This window comes from Colius striatus, chromosome 1, assembly GCF_028858725.1.
Source record: "Colius striatus isolate bColStr4 chromosome 1, bColStr4.1.hap1, whole genome shotgun sequence".
NCBI classification, from domain to species: domain Eukaryota; kingdom Metazoa; phylum Chordata; class Aves; order Coliiformes; family Coliidae; genus Colius; species Colius striatus.
Window position 1 is genome coordinate 24,461,872 of NC_084759.1, and position 25,884 is coordinate 24,487,755.

At 38.1% G+C, this 25,884-nt stretch overlaps 1 protein-coding gene across 2 annotated transcripts in view; it reads right to left on the reverse strand.

Moving 5' to 3' along the window:
- DCLK1 (doublecortin like kinase 1) overlaps positions 1 to 25,884 on the reverse strand; it is a 253,678-nt gene that overhangs the window by 102,420 nt on the left and 125,374 nt on the right. For both annotated transcript variants that reach the window (XM_062020438.1, XM_062020439.1), the window contains exon 4: positions 16,002 to 16,101. In XM_062020438.1, coding sequence (XP_061876422.1) covers positions 16,002 to 16,101 — 100 coding nt within the window. The remainder of the gene's footprint in view (positions 1 to 16,001; positions 16,102 to 25,884) is intronic.

Consider the following 25,884-nt stretch of genomic DNA (forward strand, 5'->3'; position numbering starts at 1 on the left):
CCTCAGTCTCCTCCAGACTAAACAGCCCCAGTTCCCCCAGTCTTTCCTTGTATGAAAGACGTTCTATACCCTTGATCATCTTGGTGGCCCGATGTTTTTTTATAAAGAGGGTGATGAAACTCTGGAACAGGTTGCCCAGAGAGGTGGTAGATGCCTCATTTCTGAAAACTTTCAAGGTCATTTTGGATATGACATTGGACTCCTAATAAACTGATCTAGTTGAAGATGGCCCTGCCAACTGCAGGGGGCTTGGACTAGATGACCTTCAGAGCTCTCTTCCAATGCAAACCATGCTATGATTCTACGATTCCAGAGTTTCACATCATTCGTCTAACAGACAGAAAAAAAGTCTGTGTGTAATTCAAATACTGATGTATGCCTGAATGTGTACAGAGCCTGGAAATAGGAACAGTCCTGTGGATTACAGGTAGTGGTAAATAAGGATTATTTTCAAGTATCAATGTTACAAAAAAGGACATGGTGAACCTGATGGAGCATTACAAAACTGTTCCTAAAAGGGAGATAAAGACTTAGAAGCAGCTTTCAATAGGTTTGAGAAATATTCATGAAGGTTATTAAAAAAGAAAAAGACCTGCCCCTTATGTCAAACACCAAATATTTTTAGGTGCCTGTTCACCTAACTGCCTCATATAAGTAATATCTCTGAAGAAAGATTTGAAACAGAAGTCCTACGGATGAGTCCCAGAAGGCTATTTCATATGGGTGAGGGAGAAGGAAAGAAAGTTCCGGAAAACATGGAGGAAACTGGCCACCAAAACTAGGAATACTTGGTGATGGGAAGGCAACATTATGAGCTGTTCTGAAAAAAAGGTACGTGATGTGACATGATTTAACTGAAAATTATGTTCTAATCTCATTGAAAAAAAACACCAATTCTGTAATTATAAGGTAGGCATATTTAGAAGTTTTCCCTGTTATCTGTTGAGAAGATAAACTGCTGATCTGGAAACTGTCATAAGCCAATATGCTATCATGGTTTTATTCATCAGGGACATGATAACACAAATACAGCTAATGCTATTTACTGTACATCACAGAAAGCTGGTTTACTGCCATCTGAGAGCTTGAAAAAGATGCACCCCCCCTTATACATTCCAATGATAAAGAAAGAAACCCCACAGATATGTTAATATTCTGGGACAGCAACAGGAACTATAGAAGTTGTGTTCAGTATTGATAATCTGAAAGACGAGTTATAAGAATGCAAGCATTTTTTGAAATCTTCCAGATGACTGTTTTGTTGGAAGAAACAAGGCTGATGCCCTACACAGTGCAGGCAAAACCCTTCTCAAAACTACTGCAAAAACTAATAAAATGTCCTTCGTATAATGGGGACTATATGCTTTAAAAAGGAAATCTCACATATATTCAAGTGCAGAAATGTAATTTGAACAAATAACTATCCATGGAGCTTCCTTCTCAGAAACAGAGCTGCCTACAAGTAGAAAAATATCCCCTGAAGCAGTTTCTCTTACTGAAAATATATATGCCTTTCTTTTCTTGATAATAACCATTGAGCCTCCATATTCAGGTCTCCCATTTCAACAAGATCCATCCATTTCCAGCATCATAAATTCACTCAGAAGCCATTCTTAATGAATAGTGTGAAAGGGACTGCGACAAACACAATAATCTGCAAGGTCTCTCTGTGCTTTCATACCCTGTAATTTCATGTATTAGATGTTGAAAGAATGAACCTGGCACAGTCTCAGTCTAGAAGCATTTGTCTTTCTCTTTAAAAAGATGAGACATAAAGAATATTTATGAATATTCCACTTGAGCTCACAAAGGTTCCTATTTTGCACTGTACCCACATACTTCAGTTACTTTTAAAGAACTCAAAGAAGTCCTGTTGTACCTCTGTACTACAAGCTATTTCTGCTCTACATAGCTTTATCTCCATAAATAAGTGCCTGTCATCTATAACAAGTTCAAAAAACCTAATAAGCACCTAGATCAAATTCAGAGTTGGAAATAATGACATCATAAATGCAAGAAGAGGAAATACTCAACATCGTAGCTGAGACAGTTGTTAAAGCACAATGCAATGCAAATTATATTAGAGATCAATGCATAAAAATCCAAATAAAGCAAAATCTCATAACAAAGCTATTCGTTAGATTCACTTCTAACAGAACACAGTATCAAGGAATCTCCTATTTTAGCTAGAAAGCATCTCTTCTGCAATGGCATTTAACCACTCTGACCTCACCCAGAATTCTGGTACCAAGAAGGCTATGCTTAACAGAAGACCCAGGAAAAGGATCAAAATGACAAAAAAAAAACAAACCCACTTGGGCCACTTGAGATGACTGAAAACCATAAAGCACAGTCCTGGAGTCCAGAGATGCAGTACATGGTAAGACTCTCAGTACTTTCTTGTGTAAAGAGTCTGCTGATATATCAGTTCTTCAATCACTTTATAAAACTCTCAACCCTGACATTAACTATCAGTCTTCGATCCTTCCAAAAATTAGTTCACTCTTCACACAAGTTACCAAACACTTGTGCAAGGGCACAAGTTTCTTCAAATTATCTGTAACAGATTTTGGGACAATCTGTACAATATTAGCTTGTAAGGCAATCCTTCTTTCCAATATTAATGTCCCAGTGAGTTGTAAGAACACTGAAATGAATGCTGTAGTGACATTCTTGATGGACAAGATATGATTATGTAATGTGAAAAACAGTGGTTCTTAAGTCATTTAGAAATTACAGTTTTCTACTTTTTTAATAAGAATGTTTAACAAATGCCTACAGGCTCACAAAGGACTGCTAAAAAATTAGTCTGATTCATGAGAAACAAGAAATATGGGGGTCGGTGAAAAGATGTAAGAAATATTTAAGGGTAGAAATGTTTTAAGAACATAGAGATAAATATTTATTTATTATCAATTGTTTCATCAGTTTTAAAAATAAGAGTAACCCTAAATTCAACTTGTCACTCACATGCTATCACTAAAAAAACAGACATTACACTCACTACCTGAAGATCACTACTTAATGTATGTCAAATGACTAAGTTCAAGGTCATTGATAATACGAGCAGATACTTACACATACAAAATTGAAAGTATTGGTGTGATTATGGTTTACGAGAATGTAATGTGAGAAAGGATGAAGCCTTGTGGGGCTGGATTGTAATTTCTAAAGTTTCAGGTTCCTTCAAAACTCACAAGTGGATTCATGGATGCAAAAGAGGTTCCCAAGACTGGTGTTTAGCTGAGTGGCAAAGTGATATGGGATGTGGCCACACTGGTCAATGGAGACTGTACACAATTAGAACACTAAGTTAAACAGATGACAATTAAGGTTTAATGTCTATGTATTTTTGCACATTAATAGTGATGGATACAGCCACTGCAAACTGTCCAAGGGAAGAAGTAGCTGAATGGAAGTGTTTTTTCTCCCTACTGTCTGTCCTTACTATGCTGTCGACACGAGATCCTTCTTGCTTCCTACGTCTTCAGTTTCATGACTCTTGCATTCCTGCATGCAGAGTAGCAGGACACTTATTTCGCAGGCAGAAAATATGGACCAATGCCAGTAAGAATCAGACTATTTCGATCAACCAGGAACTCACTTGTTTTGGCACACAGTATAGCTCAGTCAGTGTGTAGGGTTTTAAACTAATTATAGATTTGCCTATGACAAGAATATCAGGTGTCTTGGAACTCTGTCAAAAATGTTTGCCTATTCTATGCTACCTTGCTATGTACCGACAATACTTACTAAGATGTTTACTTAGCATGTTTACTTTGCATTTCTTGCAGGTTTTTCTCTCATATTGTCCTTTACCAAACATCATCTATCTATACATTTAAACAAGTGTAGGGGGAAAAAAAAAGCCATAGCCTTTTTTCACACTATTCCTCTGTCTTCAAGCTGTATCCAAATCTAGTCCAATTCACCAGTCCCCAATCACACACTTCACTGAAGAATGCAATTATTCCAAATTCAGACCAGTGTTAACTGGTGTGAATTTGGTTTTGGTTGGCAGGAACATGTAAGTAGGTGTGAATTGCTTGTAATGGGTATGAAAAGGAGATGAAACTTTCAGAACACTGTCCAAAAAAAGAGATACGGAATTATAACAACTATATTTTTGTCCCATTTTAACACAAGCTGTTACGTAAGTGTCCACTGCAGTGGGTTCAGTTTTAAAGGAAGTTAAATGGGCACACACTGGCTCTCTTACAGCAAATCAAGTTATTTAACATATCTCAAGGAAGTCAGAATATTATAGACTGATTTTTTTTCTACTTAGTGCCTCAAATCTGCCTGTAATACAGAGTATGAAAAGTTAGTAGGCAGTAATTTTTAAAGAAGAAAACCACAAAGCATTGTTGTCTGAAGAAATACCACCTGGTATTCTAAAGGCTATTTAAAATAACAGCATTACTTTGTATTTCTTTAACAAAGATAATCCTGCGGTGACAAATATTAATGGTTTTGAATGTTTTTATCAAATTTTCGTACACATAATAAAAAATACTGAGCTGTGATGTAAAGAGAAATATCAAAACAATCAGAGCCTAAGGAGTCTACCAATAGATACAGTAAAAAAAAAGGCAAAACTGGAGATTCACACAAACTTATTAATTTACAGTATACACCTGAACGGCATATTTTTACAGACAAAATCCTCATGCAGTTAACAATACAGCACTCTTACTAAAGCAAAACACTTTTTTTATGTTGACATTAGAAAAGTATTCACTCCAGAACAAACATGCCTCAAACACTGAGCTGCAATGCAATGTGGGCAACAAATCCTGCCTGCCATCTATGGGCACATACATTTATCAGCCCACCCACATTTTTGCCTCTTGCCTCTACCTCCAAAATGGTACTGTTGCCATCAGCTGCAGTGGATTTACTGCAACATTGCTTTACCTATCAACAGAAAATGCAGGAATTAACTTCCTAAGTTAAAAAATACCAAAGACTCCAGAACTGTCTCTAATTTTAAAATCCCTAGGCAGCTTTTGCCTCTAATATTAATGAGTTCTCCTTGAATGCTATCTGGTTTAGGCAATTAAATTCTGCTATAATTATTTAGCTAAAACCAAAGTAAATGGGCAGAGTCATCCTGGCAGTAAGCTAACAGCAGGATATCTGAAAAACATGGCTTTACAAAGAACATCTGCTAATAACACAACGCTTACTGAGGTGTGTAAAATCCCGATGATATTTTTTTTCCTTCTGAGAAAGTTTAAATAATTGCAGATTGAAAATGCATGTTAGGTTGGAAATAGCCCATGAAACCATCTTTCATTCTGTATATCCCAGCATACTTTAGAGATTGCTCAGAGGAGTGTTTTGAAGTTTGCAGATGAGTTCATAATGCTGATGTCCTATCTGAAAACTCAAAGAGCTTATTATTGATGAGTATACGAAAGCAGAACAGTAAAGAATTGACACACAAGCTTTACTAATATGTTTCTTTGGTTTACAGGAGTGTACATAGCATTAAATTATTTTACTATCTTAACAGATACATAAATGTATACAAAGTTATTTTTTCATCAACAGTAAGAGATATTACTTGCACAACATGATGCCTTTTGCAATTGACTTAACTTCTGCATTCTTCTCTTAGAATTTTCATTTCTCCAAAGATTCTGAGTAGATAGTCCTTTCCTCCCATTACATAGTTAATTATTTTCTTAATATAGAGGCAAAAATATTTAAATAATCTGTCTTTACTACACTGTAAGGTCACAATTTCAGGTCATAGTGATTTGTTTGGTTTTGGTTTTAAACTCTTCATCTGGCTAAAACCTTTATCTAATTTAATTTCTTTTGCAACATCATTTTGAAAATGTGACTCCTTGAGCATTTTAATATCTAATTTTTGGTACAGAATTCTTTACCAATCAATTCTTTTCAGGCTTTCCATTTTCTGCCAATGTACTTTGAATTCTTAACAACATATATTTTGGACAGATGAAAGCCTGAGCTTTTGGGTTGCTTTTTGCTTCCTCCAATGGTGAGGTTCCCTAACTCTTAAGTCCAACAGACTTCACTGACTAATTCTCTGTATTCTTCAAAGTTCTCTCTTAATATTAAAAAAAACCCAAAAAAATCACCTTAATTGCTGGACTGTTTAGTTTTCTTTAATCTTCTGTTCAACATAAAGGAAATCAACATACGATTACCACATCTGTTGTTCTAAGACAGCTCTTCCGTAATATCATTATTATAAAGAGCACTAAATTTAAATGGAATAAATGTTCTCTGTTATCATCAGCAGCATTCTGTCTCTAAACTGCATCAAAGAAGCTTCTCATAATATGTTACTATTTCTCCCTCTGGTAAAAACTACATAGCTGTCTGTCTGCATACAGTCTGAGCTGTCATCCCAGTAGACTCCAGGCAGAATCTCAAGAGAACAGTCCTCCACGAAGTAACTTTTAAAGAAATCAATACTGTTTTATTTATATAGGTTTGTCCTTAGTATTAAATGCTTGCATACATATAATTCTATTTTTAGTGACAATTTCAAGTAATTTATTTGATCCCAAAATTAAGACTCCCTGGTCTGTATTCCCCATGGTTTCCCAATTTATTTATTTTAAGCAGAAAAACAATATATTCTATCCTCCAGCCCTGTAGTACAGCAACTGCTATTCAAAACAGTCTGTTCCATTTTCTGAAGTCACCTGTTCTGTAGACATTAATATGTGCTTGCAAAAATAGAAAGAGCATGTAAAGATCAACACAGAAATAATTTGTACCAAGCTTCATCATATTTTTTGTCTGGTAGGATTTTTTCATTGTCTTCCCATTTTTGCTAGACAATCTTAAAACTTTAAGTAGCTGTGACAAAAATTCTCTTTCTTATTCCAGAGTAACGGGAAAAACTAAGCATTTTAAATTTCTTTGTCTTCTAACTACTCTCTATTAGGAATAAGTAGCAATTTTTAGAAACTTTTACTTGGCCCAGGTCCTTCAGTTAAAAGAATCTCAGGTTAGCTCCTTTCCTACTTTAAATTTTAAGTCCTTAGAAGACTTTCTTCCAAAAGAAAAAAAACCTGAATGTTACAGCTCCTCTACAACAAAAAATTTTAAAAAGCTCTGACTGAGGAATAAAAGAACCCAAATCAGAGCTCCATGACCTACCACCTACGGGTGTTCAATTCCATGGCAACATGAGACTTCCTAATGATTACTCAGCCTTACGTTACTTTAAGCATAACATTAGCATCCAGTCCTCCTGCAGGGAGCTAAGCATTGAAAAGTAGTTCATTAGAAGGTGACTGTTTACAGATCAACCTGAACTGTCAGGTTAACACTTTTGAGTTTTTCAAGAGGAAATTTCTGTAGGTTCCATTTTGCAAATAACAAACCACTAATAACAATCACCATTGCAGCATGTTTTGTGAGCCATCAGTTTTGTCGTGCAGATCAACAGAGTCATTAAACAGAGGTCTTCTAGTGGCTATATTCACAGGACAGGTGGTATTTGCAGGTGGAGTAGTCTGGAGAACAGAAAACTTTCACTTGGTGGAAGAGGATGAGGTTAGAGACCTGTTGGGCAAGCTTAATACTCAGAAATGTATGAGACCTGACAGGATGCACACACAAGAGCTGAGGGAGTTGACTGATGTTATTGCTAAGCCACTCTCCATCATTTTCAAACACTGTTGAGAAGTGGTGAGGTGCCAGAGGACTGGAGGAAGGCCAATATATCTATTCTTGCCCGTATATATGGTACCTCACTAAATACATATCAGAATATAAATAGGAGTCTCTATCACATATGTACTCACTTTCTGATTTTACCACTTTGAAATATGATCCTGGCTGGTTTTGATTCTCTCTCTGATGCTGTACTGCAGTTTGTGTTTGATAAGATTTTTTTTTTAAAGGCCTTTAATGAATATTAAATATTTCCCTCATACACCTTCAGAAAAATTCTGTTTTCTAAAAGCTAATGAACTCTGAATTTTTAATAATCACTCTCTTTTCAAAAGATTTTGCAAGTGTAAGAAAATCCGTGGACAGATAGCTTCAGCATTAAAAAATTGTGCACATACTTACTCAAGACATGAAAATACTCCAGAGCCTGTATCTAGTATGAGATGTTACAATGGTCAATTTAACAAGTTAGTCCAATTTTATTGATAAGATTCTGTGAGTAGAGTCTATTCTAACTACAAAATCTCCCTGACACAACCAAATAGGCAGGTCTTCAGAGCACATCCTAATAGAGTTTAGCAGATTATATGGTTCACTCAGGTTCTCGAACCGACTAATGAAGCACTGATACTACAAGAACTACTCAATGCGAAGCTGTCTCATACAAACTTGTAACACCTGGAGAAAACAGGACTATGCTGCTCATCCAAAGGATCTCCTGCATAGGACTAGAGGCTATCTCTTTTAAGAAACAGATCAGATTCTAACAGTTTCCAGCATTGAAAAACAGATGAAAACTCTGAAAAATACAAATACACTTGCCAAGATTACCAACACTGTACACTCCACTTCGCCAAGCTAATTAACGCAACAACTAAAAGTACAAAGATAAACATATGGGAAAGATGATTTCTAAACCACTCTGATGTTAAACACCTCAGTGCTTGTCACCAAACTATTTAACAGACTCAGTGGAGCAGGTTAAAATACACAGCTACTATCTGCTGCTTTCTTCATTGCTGGAAAAGTAAAAGATTAAATCTCTTCTAAAAAGCACTCAAAGGAAGGTGATATTTTTAAGCCACCGTCTTCTAAGGATATAGAACATACAGACTCAAAACCTGTGGTCTAGAATGGAGTGTCATACAAACTATGGACCAGGCTCCAAGGCTATAAAATTATGCAATTTCCATGGAATAAGAGATATGAGCCAGTCAAATTAAGAACACAAGTGCCAAGACTACCCTGCTACAGCTACAAAATTTTTCTGTTACTTCCCCAGAACTGAAAGTTTGTTTATAAAGTTGGTCATAAAAATTAGAATTGCACTCTGCATTTGGATATACAACTGAGACATTCATAGTTTGGGAAACTACATTAAAATGTGTTGTAAGAAAAATGTTTTCTCCTGAACCAATCTGATTAATCTAAATATTCCTCTGGCAGGATTCAGTTCAAGGAATTATAACATAAAGATACAATGAAAGTGAAAAAAAATCAAGCTAAACAAAACCGATAAACATATTCTGTCTACTCTGTTAACTACATATTAACACTACCTGTTATGAGTAAAACCTCCTGTGCATTAAGATAATAATACTGATGATGTTTAATAACAATTTTTCTTTTATTTGAAAAAAGCTGAAGCTTTGTATTATAAATTCTCAATAAAAATGTAATTTAATTAACATGTACATATTTTTGAGAAATGATTGGTATTTTCAGACCCAAAGCTTTAAGTAATTTTGTATCTAAAATTAGCTTTACCATGGAAAAATATTGAAGGAATATACACACTCAAAAGTCTTTATGCAAATGAAGTGGGAATTTCCACCAGTTCTAATTCATTGGGTGGTGTTTCATTCATGCTATTTTTAACAGACATCAAAGAAAGCAAACACTGCAGAAAACATATTGAAGAACATTTGGTTCAATGGGCAGAGTGAATTAGTATCAACTGCAGCCTTACTGTTTGGATAGTTTCAATGAGAGACTGTTTTATAAGTTTTAAGTGCTCACAATTTTTTCTAGTTATACATACAGCCAACTTTTTGATGGCAACATTGATGAAAAGTGATAACTATGCAAATATACATGTATGCATGGTGAGGAAGCAGGAAAAGGGAAATACAAGAGAGGCACTTCAGTGTAAATCTGGACTGGAAAGTACATATGTAATCTTCTTGAAAGCTCTAATGTCCTTATTCATGTATCTAAATCTGCCAGCCACGGGGAGAAAAGATTCACGACTTAAGTGACCAAACTTTCACTGATAGAGATGCCTAGGAAGAAAGGTGACAGTAATGTATCAAGTAAGTAGACTTGTGAAGCAGCTTAGAGATTATTCAAAAGAAATAGCTTGCAGACAACAGATAAAGAAATGGGTTTATGAAATCAAGAACATATCTGTAAAAAAGTCAAATATTAAGAGAAATCCTGCACAGAATAAACCTGTTCTCTGAACACATTTTTCATGTGAACAGCTAATTTGACTCAAGCATTATACTAGAGATTTAATTTAATGGAGGCCCTATGATATTAACAGCCACCTGATGATCATGCTACCAACCTGTTCTTAGTATTTAACTGCAGATCAGCATTCTCCTTTAACACAACAGAAAGGTTTTACACAACAGAAAGGAGTGAGTCACTCTCATGCTACCACATGGTCGAGTGCTTCCACACAGGCAGAGACAGGTCTAGTGTGCCGGCTGAGGGATGAGGATAATTCTGGGATGGCTGGGTGCATGTGGCCTCAGTGAGGGAATATGCCCATCAGTTTTGGGCAAGCTGTGAAACTGTCACACTACTGTCTCTTTTGAGACCCTGTTAACTTCCTTACTGTGGGAAAGAGAACAAGCACAAGCAGTGGTGTGCCAGCTGGGAGGGAGCTGAGGATAAAGTGCAAGTGCAAAGGCATGACGAGAGGGTGGAGATGAAACTGGAGGTCTTGAAGTAAGCAAATAAAGGGGGCACTGGGTGCCAACACACAGGAAAACCAGCTTCTTTCCTTCTGCCTTTTCTGAACTAAATGGTCCAAATGGTCCAAACACTCAGAGGACTAGTCCCTCCTGCCTCCATTTGTTTCTGCCTCATACACGGAGTATCTGTCTCCAAGGCCCAACAGCTGTTGACATTTGAGAACATCACACTGCACTGGAACACTTTATATTTATGTCTCTGTTGAAAGCAAAGTTATACCTCAAAGTCCTCAGAACCCACCATTACTTTCCAACCGCCAAAGCACAAGCAGAATAAGTCAGACAGCATGCTCTCCACTCCTAAGTCCAGCCACAAGCTGTTTAACACAGCAGTCTCTGTCCTATAAATCAGGATAGATGAGGACTATAACCAATTTCCCCTTCCTCCCACTTTAGGAAGGATGGAGTAATAGAGGTTACAGAAACCTGACAGTTATTAACAGGGATAAACATGATATTCCTGACCTCAGCAGCAGTTACTGATCAGATGCGTGTGTATGCCTCCATGCACACGCGCACGTGTGTGGACGCCACAGCACTCAAATTTTCCTGGCAAGTTGTCTGCTGCTGGCAAGATGAAGCAGTAATGCTGCTGGCACAGACATGCTGAGCTGAGGACTAATGCAGGCCAGCAAAGTCAAAATGAAATTAGGTTTCAAAGATTCCCATTTTAATTTTCCCCTAGAAGAGAGTCATTCTCATCATTGTTTCCATAACAGTAATATGTGCTCTTGACAAGCAATCTGCAGTTGTTTTCACATCCAGACATTTTATGTTGGTTACGTTTTGCTTGGAGGCAGATGCTGGCTTTGGTCAAACAAGATTTGAGCCTTTTTACATGATGCATCTCCGTATGTGATGAAGTCTATCATACTTTGTGTGACTCTTCAGCTTCCAAAGCACCCAGCCAATATTAACTAAATGTAAAAAATAACTTAAATTTTAAAAATTGAAGTCTGATACTGCCAGTCTCAAAAGTGCTAAGAAAGAAATACCAGTATAAGCCAAGATATTCTCATTTAGGTCCAATCCCATGAGTTATTTGCATGCCAGATCCTATTTAGGTGCCTAAATATAAGCTGATTGCAAATATTTTTGTGAGCATGGCCCTTTAACCTTAATCTCTGCCAACACACAGCTGAAGGCGACGGGAAACCATCCTCTGACTTCTTTCCTTTGAAAACTGAACCACCATCAGTTAAAGAAAACCTGGGATTTCTGGGAAAGTTTCCAGAATTGCAAGCTAACAATGCCTGATGCAGCCACTGTTATACTCTACACCGAGGAATTTTTCTTCTTAAAAACTGACTGATATAATGTGTGCTTCATTAGTATAATGTTTATGTGATTACATGTCCCACAAAAAGCTTTGTATGAAAAATAGCATTGCCGCTGATGCTTGACAAACAAGGGCTATTTAATTCTTAATTGTACGGTCATTCCCTTGTGCCTCCATTTTTCATCTGCAGTTCTCTTGATGGAACTCTGTGTGGCTATTGTGTCTATTGATTAGGTCAGATATGGAGATGATGACTAGGAATTATGATGGGAGTGGTGCCTACTGATTTAGTATTTCATATGATAAACGTGTGTTTAATATGAAAACCATCTATACATCAAAGAAGAGAGAAGAAACTGCAATGGATAGCACTGACTGCTTGTTTTCTCTTTGATGGATCTCTAATTAACTAACTTTTCTTAACTGATTGCCAAGGGGATATGCAATGCCTCATCCTGAAAGACATAAAACAGAGGAGGGAGATGATACAAAGAAGGAACACACTTCCATCTTCAAGGACAGGTTTGAGCCTGAAGTCAAAACAAAGAAAGGCTGAACTAATTGTTTAGCCTAAAGAAGAGAAAATTGATGACACTCATGGCAGTCTGCAGATTTTTTCAAAGAAAAGGGAATCATCTGTTTCCCATCTTCACAGTAGATAAGAAAAGTAGTAATGAGCTTCATTTATAGCAAGGGAATCTGAGGAAGGTAGCTGAAAAACAGCGAGGTGAGTTTACCAGTGGCGCAGAATGTCTCAGGTTACAGATTCCTCTTCAGAGGTGTTAAAGGGGCATGTTTGAGAAGCATATCATAAATTAAATGGGGAATGTTAATTCCATGCTTAGACAGGGAGATTGATTCATTGACTTCTGGATTGGTTTTTCTTAATTTCTGATTCTATGGCTTTTAGAAGGTGTTATCCTGTGCTAAGAGCAAGCCATGGGAGCACAATAAACAAAGATTACTAAAAATAATGCAGACTGATGTCTTTGGATGTGTGGAATTAATCTCTTCCTAAAATCCTTTTTTTTCAGTAAACTTTAGAGAAAAACAATGCATATAAGAACAGTTAAATCATGCAATGTCCCTTCCAACCCTAAAGATTCTGTGATTTATGAAGTATAATTCATACAAACTCTTTTAAACACCCACCCTCAGCTGAGTTAATCAAACATCTACCATCTACATTGTCAAAGTGTCTAAGCTTTATTTACTAGGCAAGAAACCTACTGAGGCTACCTCAGTTGCATGTATCTGCTCTCTCGATACCATTACCAAAATGAATCCCTGGACAGGTGATAGGTTTTCCAGTCCTAAAAGATTCCTTGCTCACTCCTACTATCAGGAGCATCGAATCCACACCACAGAACGAGGGCATTCCTCCTACCTGATAAGTAATTCCCAAAAGCCTGCAGCCTTGATTAAGTATTCATTCTTTCTACTTTTCTTTCCCACCTTCAGAGTTTGTTTTTCTTTACTCTTTAAACTGTGACATCAGAACTGTTATTATTGGACTGAAACTGAGAAACACTGGAGGGATGTAGTGACAGAGACTAACATAGTGTCACTCCAAGCTGCTTTTCAGGGAAGCAGAGACAGCCTTTCCAAGCCTTGCACTGTTGGACAGCACTTATTAATAATTTTGATTTCTTAGATTAATTAGGTGGAACACATAGACACACAGTGTGGTCACCCAAACTTCATTTGCCAAGTAAAACAAGCTAAAACCTCAGTTGTTTTTTAATTCTCTCTCAATATCTTGCTCCTGTCTTAGAGGAGGCTGACTAGATCCGTTTCAGTACATTTGCTATCAATGGCAAGCAGCATAAGTAATCAACTGCCCTAAAAAAAAAAAACCCAAACAAAGAGCAACATTGATGGACACTTCGTAATAAAAATACACATAGTCTGGAGCCTGATTTTGTGCTCTTTCTTTGCTTCTGTAGTCAAGACAGTCAATCACAGATCATAGAATCACAGACTCTTAAGGGCTGGAAGGGACCTCGAAAGATCATCTAGTCCAATCCCCCTGCCAAAGCAGGACCACCTAAAGTAGGCCACACAGGAACTTGTCCAGGTGGCTTCTGTATGGCTCAAGAGGAGACTCCACAACCCATCTGAGCAGCCAGTGCCCCGTCACCCTCACAGTGAAGAAGTTTTCATCATGTTTCTTTGGAACCTCTTATGTTGCAACTTGTACCCATTGCCCCTTGTCCTGTCATTGGACATCATTGAGAAGAGCCTGGCTCCATCCTTCTGACACCCACTATCCTTTATATATTTGTAAACATTAATGAGATCACAATATTCCAGATGTGGTCTCATGAGGTCAGAGTAGAAAACCTCTCTTGACCTACCATCCACACTAACCAGAATGTCATTGGCCTTCTTGTCCACGTGGGCACACGTTGGTTTTTTTTTCCAGCTCAGCATAATATGCTTTTAAGCACCAATATTCCAGAGAAAGATTGTGCTCACTCAAAGAGATGATGGTACGTCAGACAAAGAAAGACTAGGCAGAGTAAGGCTGTGTCTGTACTATGACATGAGACCTACAAAAAATAGTTATGAACTTGAAAAAGGGATTTAGACAAACCTGCTGTCAGCACTTTTCCCTGAGTTAGCACTGGAAAAGCTGTCACAGGACTTCCTGTGAGGAGACACCAGGCAGCTGCCAGTGTCATCTTTCAGATAACAGACGCAAGTGAGTGCCATCAACTACCCAGCTCTTCTCTCATTACAGGCGAGGAGAGTCATGCTGGCCACATTGCCACCTGGGCAACTTCTCTGCTCCCCAAATATATCCCCTTTACCTTTCTATTTCCTGTTCTAAAGATGGCTAAAGTTACTTTTCCAGTTAGTACACTTTACCTTAGAGGCAATTAGAGCAATTTTGTTACTGCAAATAGCAAACCTGGTGCACTATTTGATTTTTATTTCCATGTTATAACATCCTCCAGAGAATAGAATGTGTGCTGGCTTCTGTCTGTGCCTGATACAAAATGTCATTCCGTTGCCCAGTAGCAAATATACCTCCTTTTTCAGATTTATCCTTCAGCTCATAACGCAAGATCCATGCAAGTTGGCTTCTTCCACTCCCATATAAACTAAAGGAGCATTAGCCTGAATCCAGGAAAATCGAGAAGCGTTCTAGTTTCACAGGTTAGTCATGGAAATAAAATTATATCATCTTTCATTTTGGAAGTATATTAGCATCAAAATCAGTGAGGAAGTGGTGAAGTTACTGCAACAAATTATTTTTTGACTGATTTTTCAGTCAGATTTTCTTTCAGATCTTTGATATCTCAAAAAAACACGAGAAGAGCTAGTACCAATGGATTACAAACATAATCTGGACTGAAAGTGCAGGGGCAACAAAACCTTTGCAGGGTCTTGCCCTACATAAAAATAAATGCATTTTAATTGGTAGCTCTTTTTTTCCCTTCCCTAAAATGCACAAAGCTTATACATTTGGGTTTTTTCCTTACTACTATGGTTCCTAAGTTAGGAGTATTCTTTGTAATGATAACGATATTTGTAAATCAAACATGTTTCTCTTAGAGGATTACATACACTGATTACATTATCATATTAGTCAGTTTCTGGGAAAACAGAAAACTCTCTGAATTTTCTCAGATGACTGTCTGCATTTGCTGATTACATTTATCTTCTATACAGAATTGTATCTACCTTCCTTTATCATATTACCTGTGACCTCAGTTGTAAGAGCTAAGAGTTGAAAGACTGTGATAAAGAAACAGAATAAATTAAAAGAGAAAACAAAGACAAAACACTAAGAAAGATTTTGCAGAAAAGGAGTTCCACCAAACATGTTTCCTATTGTATATGAAATTCAGGCTGAAGCAACATTTTGTACTGCACAGACAGATAGATTTCTTTTGGCAGCTTTATTATAGCTTTCAGTTACCTCTTATTTTCAGTGTTAAGAATTAAAAGAATAAAAAATAATCCCTTTCTGAAATCAATTTAGGTGATATGGTTTTGCCTTGATTAGCATGACACGGAAATATCCCTTCTACTCTTGTTGTAAACATTATAAAAATACATCTTCTTACCACTTTCATCCAGCAAGAAATCATCCTGGTAGCGGAACTTTTCTGGTCCACACGCAATAAAGATGTCATCATCGCCAAAGAAATCCTGAAGGCACATCACCTGCAAGCAAAAAGGAAAGGAAGGCATTGTATGAAATACCTCATCATCAGAATTGAAAGAACAATAAATCCCTCCTTGTATCCATCTCCATGAAGACTCTGCTTTTAACGGAATCAACAGAGCTTCACCTTGAGATAAATTTCAAAGCTATGCTCTGACCATCTGTCACAAAAGAGAAACACTTTACGGACACTGCAGAAAGGAAGATAAGACAAAAGGCCATAACTGTCACACTTATTTCATGATGCATCAATGGGGTATGAGCTAAATGCCCTTTGTCTACACACAAGGTATCGTTCAGTAGTTGCTGAAAAATTAATTTGCTTTTCAGCCCACAAATTTATCCTTTGGCTGCAAATAAACAAGGTTACACCTTTGTATGCAGAATGAAATATAGTTATTTCAGCAAAATCTTTCTGACAAAGAATGAAACTTATATGCGTGGACTGAGCCTCCATCACAGGCTCTTCTTCACCAGCAGAGTCCATGTGAATTATCTCCAAAGGTACCAATCTGAACAATCAGATGAGCTGCAAATGATTCTTCCAGTACTGAGTAAAAGGATAATCTCTTTCTGCTCCCAAATATGAATAGTCACAATTACATTGCTGTAGTTTTATACCCATACATGACATTTCTGTAGAGATCTTATTCAACCTTTAAATACTCAATATTTAAAGGGGGCTTATAAGAAGTATGAACATTTAATATAACTTCTGGCAACAATTTTAAACTAAAATAGGGTAGCTCCAAACTAGATATAATCATAGAATGGTAGAGTTGGAAGGGACCTTTAGAGATCATCTATTCCAAACCCCCTGCAGAAGCAGGTTCACCTAGATCAGGTCGCATAAGAACATGTCCAGATGGGTCTTGAAGACCTCCAAGGAAGGAGACTCCACAACCCCCCTTGGCAGCCTGTTCCAGGGCTCCCTCACCTGAACAGTGAAATAGTTTTTTCTTATATTTAAATGGAACTTTTTGTGTTCCAGCTTCATCCCATTACCCCTTGTCCTGTTGCTAGCTACTATAGAAAAAAGGGATGTCCCAACCTCCTGACACCCACCCTTTAGATATTTATAAATGTTAATGAGATCCCCTCTCAGTCTCCTCCAGACAAAACAGCCCCAGTTCCTGCAGCCTTTCCTCGTATGAAAGATGTTCCATACCCCTGATCATCCTGGTGGCCCTGTGGTGGACTCTCTCCAGCACTTCCCTGTCCCTCTTGAGCTGAGGAGCCCAGAACTGGACACAGGACTCCAGATGAGGCCTCACCAGGGCAGAGTAGAGGGGGAGCAGAACCTCCCTCGACCTGATGGCCACGTTCTTCTTGATGCATCCCAGGATGCTGTTGCCTTTTTGGCCATGAGCGCAGATTGCTGGCTCATGTTTAGCTTATTATCAACCAGCACTCCCAGGTCTCTCTGCAGAGCTGCTCTTCAGCCGTAGGTCTGTACTGGTGCGTGGGGTTGTTCCTTCCCAGATGCAGGACTCTGCACTCGCCCTTGTTGGACTCATGATGAAGGAATTATTTATGGTTTTTTTAAAAAATAAGAGTGCTGAAACACTGGAGCAGGTTGCTCAGAGAGGTGGTAGATGTCTCATCTCTGCAAACAGTCAAGCTCAGGTTGGACACAGCTCTGAGCAGCCTGATCTACTTAACAATGTCTCTGCTCACTGTAGGAGGGCTGGATCAAATGGTTTTTAAAGGTCCCTTCCAACCCAAACTATTCCATGATTATTTCCTTACAATAGTTTTTAGTTCACAAGACACTACTTGTCAGTTTAACATTTCCATTTATATGACTATTTTTACTAATATTCTTTAAAAAAATAAGTAACTTTTCCAAAATCTGACTTTACACCTACTGATCCTGTTTTGACAATTTTTTTGAACAAATTAGATATTGGACTACCTTTAAAAAAACAAAGATGCTTGAGAAACTCTGTTACTGCTTCACATAGACAAGATTTTAAAAGGTTAAGTTTGCTTGTTTTTTATACAATGTTTTGTAATTAAATAGTGCACTGATGTTTGAAGAGGTTAATTTCATAAACAGTTTCAAGTCTAAAGAGAAGAATCTCTAAAAATTTACAAAACAGTTGAAAAGAGTCCAGATTAACCAGTTGACCCCCCTCATAAAAACGTAAGGGATGGAGAGGAAAGTCAGCATTTAAACACAAAAACACAAGTGAAAGAATTAGCTAATGAGATTTTCCCAGATTTTGGCATAAAAGCAAGCACTCCATGAACCTGCAGTGACTGGTGTCTAGAGGTTACAAAATTCATATTGTTCTTCCTGGAAACATGCCTTCAGGCTTTGGCATCTACAGCAGTTACAAGCCTCTACGCTATTAAAAAAGAAGGTGGTACTTGTTGTGACTTGCTTGCACAGTAAGATTTGTCATTAAAATTATTTTAAAGGAAGAAGAGTAACAAACAAACAAAAAATAAATTAGAAAATCCAGAGAAGAACTAGGTGAAATAAAAACCTAAAAAATGACAAAGTCCTTCTCAAATTGTCTGTTCCTTAAGTAATGCACATTACTTTAAATTCAGGTTCACCACAGGTCTATTACTATTACCATTGTCATCTTAATACCACACGGTATCTGAACACCAACGTCAAAACTGCCAATATTTGATAGAGCTTTTTATGATGTTCCTACTCAATTTATGTTCTATTAGTGTATCAGCCTCAGCAACCTTTATATGAACTCATTTACTTCCCATCTCTTTTTTTTTTACATCCACAAGACATATCCTGCCAATCTTCCCACCTCATACTCCCACAAAACATCAAACATCTCCTCCCTTCAGTCAGCTTACCCTGAAATCACTACCTCTCCCACAGCATGTACAATCCTATGAATTTGCAGAATGACATTAAAAATCCTGTGATTTCCTGTTTGCCTCCCAAGTTTGACATGTCTCTGGGGAGTGACAACCTTCACATTTGTGTTTATGCTCAGCAGAGTATTAGAACTCAAAAAAATAATAAGCAATCCTAGGTACAAAGTTGAGCAATTTGACAACAAGCACAAATTAAAATTGAATTCATATTTAAATTTAAAACTTGTATGGATTTAATCAAACTGAAAAACCCTTGGTTCTGCCCAGTTAAGATGGTTTAATTGAAGCCTATACAAGACATTAAAATGGAGCTAGTAACACCTAATCAGGTTCTACTATGCCAATACTTAAAGTATCTCAGGTTCGATCAGTTCATTTTATCCACAAGTAAGAAAGAAAATACAATTACCACAATAGAAAAATTATTTTGCACTTATATTTCCTCAAGTTTTTATTACATGTAACAGATATTATTTAAGATGTTCTTATGCTTGCCTTTTTTTCTCCGTGCTCTCAGTTTCCTGCTCTGTAATATAAAACTAAACACACTTCTTACCATCACGCTTGCCTCCTGAGATGTTGTTAATTTGGGAATTATAATTCTAGCTCCTAGAAAGCTCATAGCAAGAACTTAAGTTCCCTCCAAACCCATCCCTCTCCAGAATAATTTATCTTCAGGCTGCCAGTATCTTTTTATATTATTTCTTGGAAGCCTTGAGATGTTCTTCATTTTCCATCCTTTCTGTCTCAGCATCCCCATCCTGCTCTGCTCCTCAACTCAGGCTCCTCAGAGGTTACACTGAAGAGCCCTTCCAGAAGGCATCTAACAAATATACAATACCCCCTTCCAAACTTTTTCAGAGAGAAATCAGCAAGCACTTTCTGTTCACACTCAGTCATCAGCTAAGCAACAGGACCTGCTTTTTATTACCCATTTTCACTTCTGGAAAACACAGCTCCTCAAAAGTTATGGTTTAGAAGATCAAGGATTTGTATCACCCATACAGGACTGTGCCAGTGCTTAACAGGCCAGTGCGCCCTGTTGCACATGCTCAGCTTTAAAATTAGTAACTTTTTAAATAGTGGATTACAAAATAACATTTTTGTTGTTTTCAAGTCACAGAATCCATCTTCTTCATTTCCACAAATAAGGTTTTATTTTCCATATTCCACCAGGACGTTTCTCATAGTAGGGAAAAGAAAAAATCTATGCAGCAGCAGTCAAGCATACACCTTACATCAAAAGAAACTGGAAAAAAATAATGTTTTCTATGACACATCTGGTAATAAATACACTGTGGCACTTGTAAACAAAAAACTTTCTGTCAAAGAGGTGATATTTAAAATGAATGGTGTATCTCTTACATTCTGTAGAGGAATGAATAAATAACAGTAATATTACTAGGGGTCAGGAGGTCTCAGGCATTATAATCCTTTGCATCAGTGGTGAGAAAGATGACAAGCAGCAGCAAAGAAAACAGATCACTAGCGCATGCTTTGGGCTATATGCAAGTCATATAAAAAAGACTAGCTGTACATAATCAATGCAAAGCAGAGGACAGGTAGAAGAATTCTATTTGTCTAAACTCACCCGAGCAAGTTGTACGGGCTGAAGAGGCTGAAGAATGAGTCCCCCACAAATCCTTGGCTCTAGTAAACAAGAATCTCATATGCCCTTCCAGAAATGGAGTCTGCCTGGTAAGAATCCCAAATTATTTCATGTCTCAGCAGTTGCCCTGGCACTTTTGCTAGAAGCCCAGAGGGGACACAGGGACTCATCCGGGCCAGGTAGATCTGCTGAACTGCCCCAGAAGGAGAACAGGGAGCAGAGTAGCAAACTTGGCTCCCACATCAGCCTCAGGATTGGCTTTGCACCATAGCAAAGGCACTATAGGCACCTTAAAAATAAACCTCATTTTTCTGTCTTATTTTGAAAAAGGTGTGTACCTGGAACCAACAAGAAATCTCCTAACTATTTTGAAGCCTTTTTTTCCCCTGACTGGCTCAAAACATTTAAGCTCTTAATATGCACCTCTTTGTAAATTTCTTATGTAGGCTCTCTTTCTTTTATCTACAAAAGATGTGAGAAATTATGCTATATGCTTTGGAGCACAGATGATCCAAGAGTAAGAATAGAAACTTGTAGAACCATTACCAGCTTTTATTCTCTCACCATAAGTGAGAGAGAGCAGTCAGCAGCGGTGTGGAGGAGGTGTGGTGGGAGGGAGAGAGGGACAGGGGAACAGAGGGAAGAGGAAGAGAGGAAGGAGGAAGAAGAGGAAAGGAAGGAAGGAGAAAAAGATAGAGAGACGAACTGAATCAATCCTTTCTCTAAAAGGATGAAAGGAAACCTACAGATTAAATTACCGTGTAAAATTGCTGTATTCTGGCTATAGTCAGACCAGGGACCTTTTTGAATTCCTGTTTTAAGCCAAACACACACATAAAACCCTCAAAACAAGATTCTCTGCATATCTCAGTCACAGCAAATCAAATACTTTTCTATTGTTTTAAAGTTGGCCACATATCTAGTTAATACCAACTCTGAAATTTTTAAATAAAAAATAACCAGAAGCTCAAATTTCTCTCTGCATAGAGGAATAGCTCACAGCACCAGCACAGTACATCACCACCAGAATTACTAACTCTCACATTTTTGTTATAATTTTTTTTGAATGGAAAAAGAGGGGGCTGTTCTGTGTGTTTATCTTCTTTTAATAACAACAACTTAATTAGGCTCAGAGCTGAAAGCTATTTTGAATGAGCAACAAGAAAACCTCAAGCTGGGGTACCCTCAGGCACCACAGCTGTTGGAGACCTGGAAAGAAAAATGAGGACAAAGAAGTGAGAAGGTAAACCAAAAAAGATGCAGAAAGATATAAGGGAAATTCAAATGATAGAAGTAGGTAAAGGGATTTTCTGGAAGGAAAAAGAGAAATGAGTAACGGCAAAAGGAAAATCTGAGGCATAATGCAAAGAGGAGATGTGGGCTGCTAGGCAGGAGTGCACACTGAGGGCTGGCAACAGGTAAATCGAGGCTGGTGGGGAAAGAACAGCTGAAAGGAAGGGGTAAGCAGAGTCAGTGGCAAGTGCCTTTCAGACTTCATTCTGCAGCCAGACTGTTTTATAGCTGTTTTGAAGTAGCCTTTTTGAACTTGAAACTATTACATGTTGAATGTTATTATCATAGAATCATTTAGGTTGACAGAGACCCTTAAGATCATCAAATCCAACCACTAACTCAGCACTGCTGTGTCCACCACTAAACCATGTCTCTCAGCATCACATTTACATGTCTTGTAGGTCTCCAGGGACGGTGACTCTACCACTTCCTGGGGCAGCTTGTTCCAGTGCTTGACAACACTTTCAGTGATAAATGTTTTCATGATATCTAATCTAAACATTCCCTGCTGCAACTTGAGGCCATTCTTGTTACTTGAGATAAGAGAGCCACCTTGCTACAACCTCCCTTCAGATAATTTAGACAGTGATCATGTCTCCCCTCAGCCTCCTCTAGTCTAAACCTTCCTAGTTCCTTCAGCTGCTCCTCAGAAGACATATGCTTCAGTCCCTTCAGCAGCATTGTTGCCGTTTTACAAACATACTCCAGAATATCAAGGTCTTTCATGTCATGAGGGACCCAAAATTGAACACTATTCAAGGCAAAGCCTCACTGAGTACAGGGGCAATGTATCATTTCCCTGATGGTGAAAAAGACATCAAAAAAAAATTATCCCTGGAAAAAAATCTCAGTGTTTATATGAGTCATGATTTTAGGACTCTGAATCATTAATTTAATGTCAACTTTTATGAGTTTTATTACGGAACTCTTTTTCATTTTCTTAATACTTCTGGTTCACTCAGCATCAAAGTTTAATTCCTAGGCAGATCCCTTTTGTTCATCATATGTTGGGGGAACTCACTATATCTTTGTTCTGCTATTTTTTCCTCTTTTTTTTTCCCCTCTGATTGGTTTCTCTAATGAAATAAAGACCCTCACTTTGTTTGAAAATATAAATTGATCTTTACTGATGCTTTCTCTCTATTTTACTTCTTTACTAAACTGTATTTTCCAATAACCATTACCTCTGCAGTACTTATCCATTTCTCCACTGTTTATTGCTACATAGAAGAACATCTCAGATCATAGAATCATAGAATGGTAGGGGATGGAAGGGACCTTTAAAGATCATCTAGTCCAACCCCCCTGCAGAAGCACGTTCACCTAGATCAGATTGCTTAGGAACATGTCCAGGCGGGTCTTGATGACCTCCAAGGAAGGAGACTCCACAACCCCTCTGGGCAGCCTGTGCCAGGGCTCCCTCACCCTCAGAGCGAAATTATTTTTTCTTATGTTTAAGTGGAACTTTTTGTGTTCCAGCTTCATCCCATTACCCCTTGTCCTGTTGCTAGCTACTGTAGAACAAAGGGATGTCCCAACCTCCTGACACCCACAGATAACATCCTGAACTGATTTCGCTGTCATCTACCACTGGCCAGTAAGAAGTCTTGTGATAGCTATGGATTTGCATTATCTCAATTTCTCTATTTCTTCATTACAAAAAAAACCCGATTTGGAGCAGACACAATATGTGTCTACAATTCTTTCTTCATAAAATTATAGAATAGTTTGGGTTGGAAAGGACATTTAAAGGTCATCTAGTTCAAGTAGATCAGGTCACTCAGAGCCCTGTCCCGTCTGACCTTGAATGGTTCCAGAAATAAGGCATCTACCATCTCTCTGGGCAGCCTGTGTCAGTGCTTCCCTATCCCCATTGTGAAAAACTTCTTCCTTATACCTAGTCTGAATCAACTCTTTTTTAGACATTAAAATCATTACCCCTTATCTGATTGCAACAGGACTTGCTAAAAAGTTTGTCCTCATCTTTCTTATAAGGCCCCTTGAAGTCATGAAAGGCTGCCACAAGGTGTCCCCAGAGCCTTCTCCCAGGTGAACAACCTCAACTCTCTCAGCCTTTCCACATAGGAGAGATGCTCCATTCCTCTGATTATTTTCATGGCACTCCTCTGGACTTACTCCAACAGCTCCATCTCTTTCCTGTGCAGGATGCCCCAGAGTTGGGTGCAGTGCTGCAGATACTTCGGTGGTGTCTCACCAAAGTGGAGTAGAGTCGGGAAGGAATCACCTCCCTTGACCTGCTGGCCATGCTGCTTTTGATGCAGCCCAGGATATGGTCGCCTTTGTGGATGGCAAGCACACATTGACACCCTATATCCAGCTTTTCATCCACCAGTACCCCTCAGTCCTACACAAGTCATTTGTTTAAGTCTTGACATAGTTTTATTTAACTTCATAATCCTGGCAGAATTACAAGAATAGAAGATCTTCTACATAACTACATTTATCTCCCAGCAAGGATAGTGCTACTTCCCCTACTAGCTTTTCCAGTGCTTTGTTCAGTTTTGTAATACATTCCTTACTGTGTAGAGTTTCCCTTACCAGAAAGACCAGTAAAACAACTGTTACTCATTCAGAAGGATGTCATGGCTTCAGGAAAATCAGAAATTAATCATTTCATACTGGTCTAATTCTTCTTTAGGTCCTTACTGTGAAGCATCAAATACAAACACATCAGTAAAGCCTTCAGGAAGGAGAATGAGAAATACTCCTTGTTTCTAAACAAATTTGAAAAATCAAGCCTTTTTAATCTTATGGTGGGGTGTGTTTTTTTGGGACTTTTTTGAGACACCTCAGCTGGATCCATTCTGTGTGGACTATTGGATAAAAGCAAGAAATAATATTTCTGAGGGAAAGGAATCAGACTTCAACAGGAATTCACAGAGCATCACATTTGAATATTTCTGTCAAGTCCAAGGAAAGTGTATTTCCCTTCCTGTTGATTCAGGCTCTGAGGCTTTATTCACGTCCTTTCACATTTATCCATTGTTACACACATGCCACTTCTTGAGATCCACTCATCTACAAAAAAATACAATTTATCATCAGCATATATGTACTTCCTCTCAGCTTCCGATCCAAATTCTCTCTTCAGGTGGTGGCTTAGCTGAAGGCATTGGGAAGTGTCTGTTACACATTTCCAAAGCTGAACGGCATGAAATTCATTCTTTTCTGTTGGAGTGAAATCTCCATGGCGACAACTACATCATTAAGCCGTGAGAGCTTTTCAGTGAAGAAGAGCATTTTATCATGAGATTCTCATTACAAGAGTGCCCTCTGTAAATGAAGAGGAGATGTTACCATAGGGGTTTCTTGAAATGAAGAGGTGTTACTGTAGGGGTTCAAACTTTCTGAAGCTAGACTTTACCAGCTTGCTCAAGAGGCCACACTGCAGATTAATGCCACTGAAACAGTATGTGTGTGTCCCCTAGGTTAGAGAAACACATCATCATTAGAAACATATGAATTTTCATACTCAAAGTCAGCAGAAATAGCTTGCTCTCCTGCTGCTTCACAGGGCTGGATGGAAAGAAAGCCAGCACCCTTGAGCCCAGGGAAGCTGTACCTCACCTCACCTCAGCCATCTGTAGACCAGCACCAGCTCAGGACTGACCACTCTTCATTTTATTCTGTCACTAATGCAGAGGTTGCTCTGCTTTTTTAATCATTGAAGATATAATATCAGTCTACTTCTATGATTTGTGTATTCATCAGCATCTATTCTGTGCGATTCACAGCTCAGCCTTTATGATCTTTTACTCAGTTACGGCCTGGCAAATAAATCACTGGGAATTAAGTATTTATTTTCCTCAGTTAAAATATGTATTTATGTCTTGGTCAGTAAGGGCTTATGAAAAGGATAAGCAAACCTTTCCACACTATGCTTTATACACTAGCTTTTCTGTGTTGCACTAAATGATGGCACATTTAAATGAAAATCAGTTCAAATTAAGGTCCAAGGTTTTCAATTGTGACATTACCTTCTTCTTGAGGATTGTGTTTAAGTTGT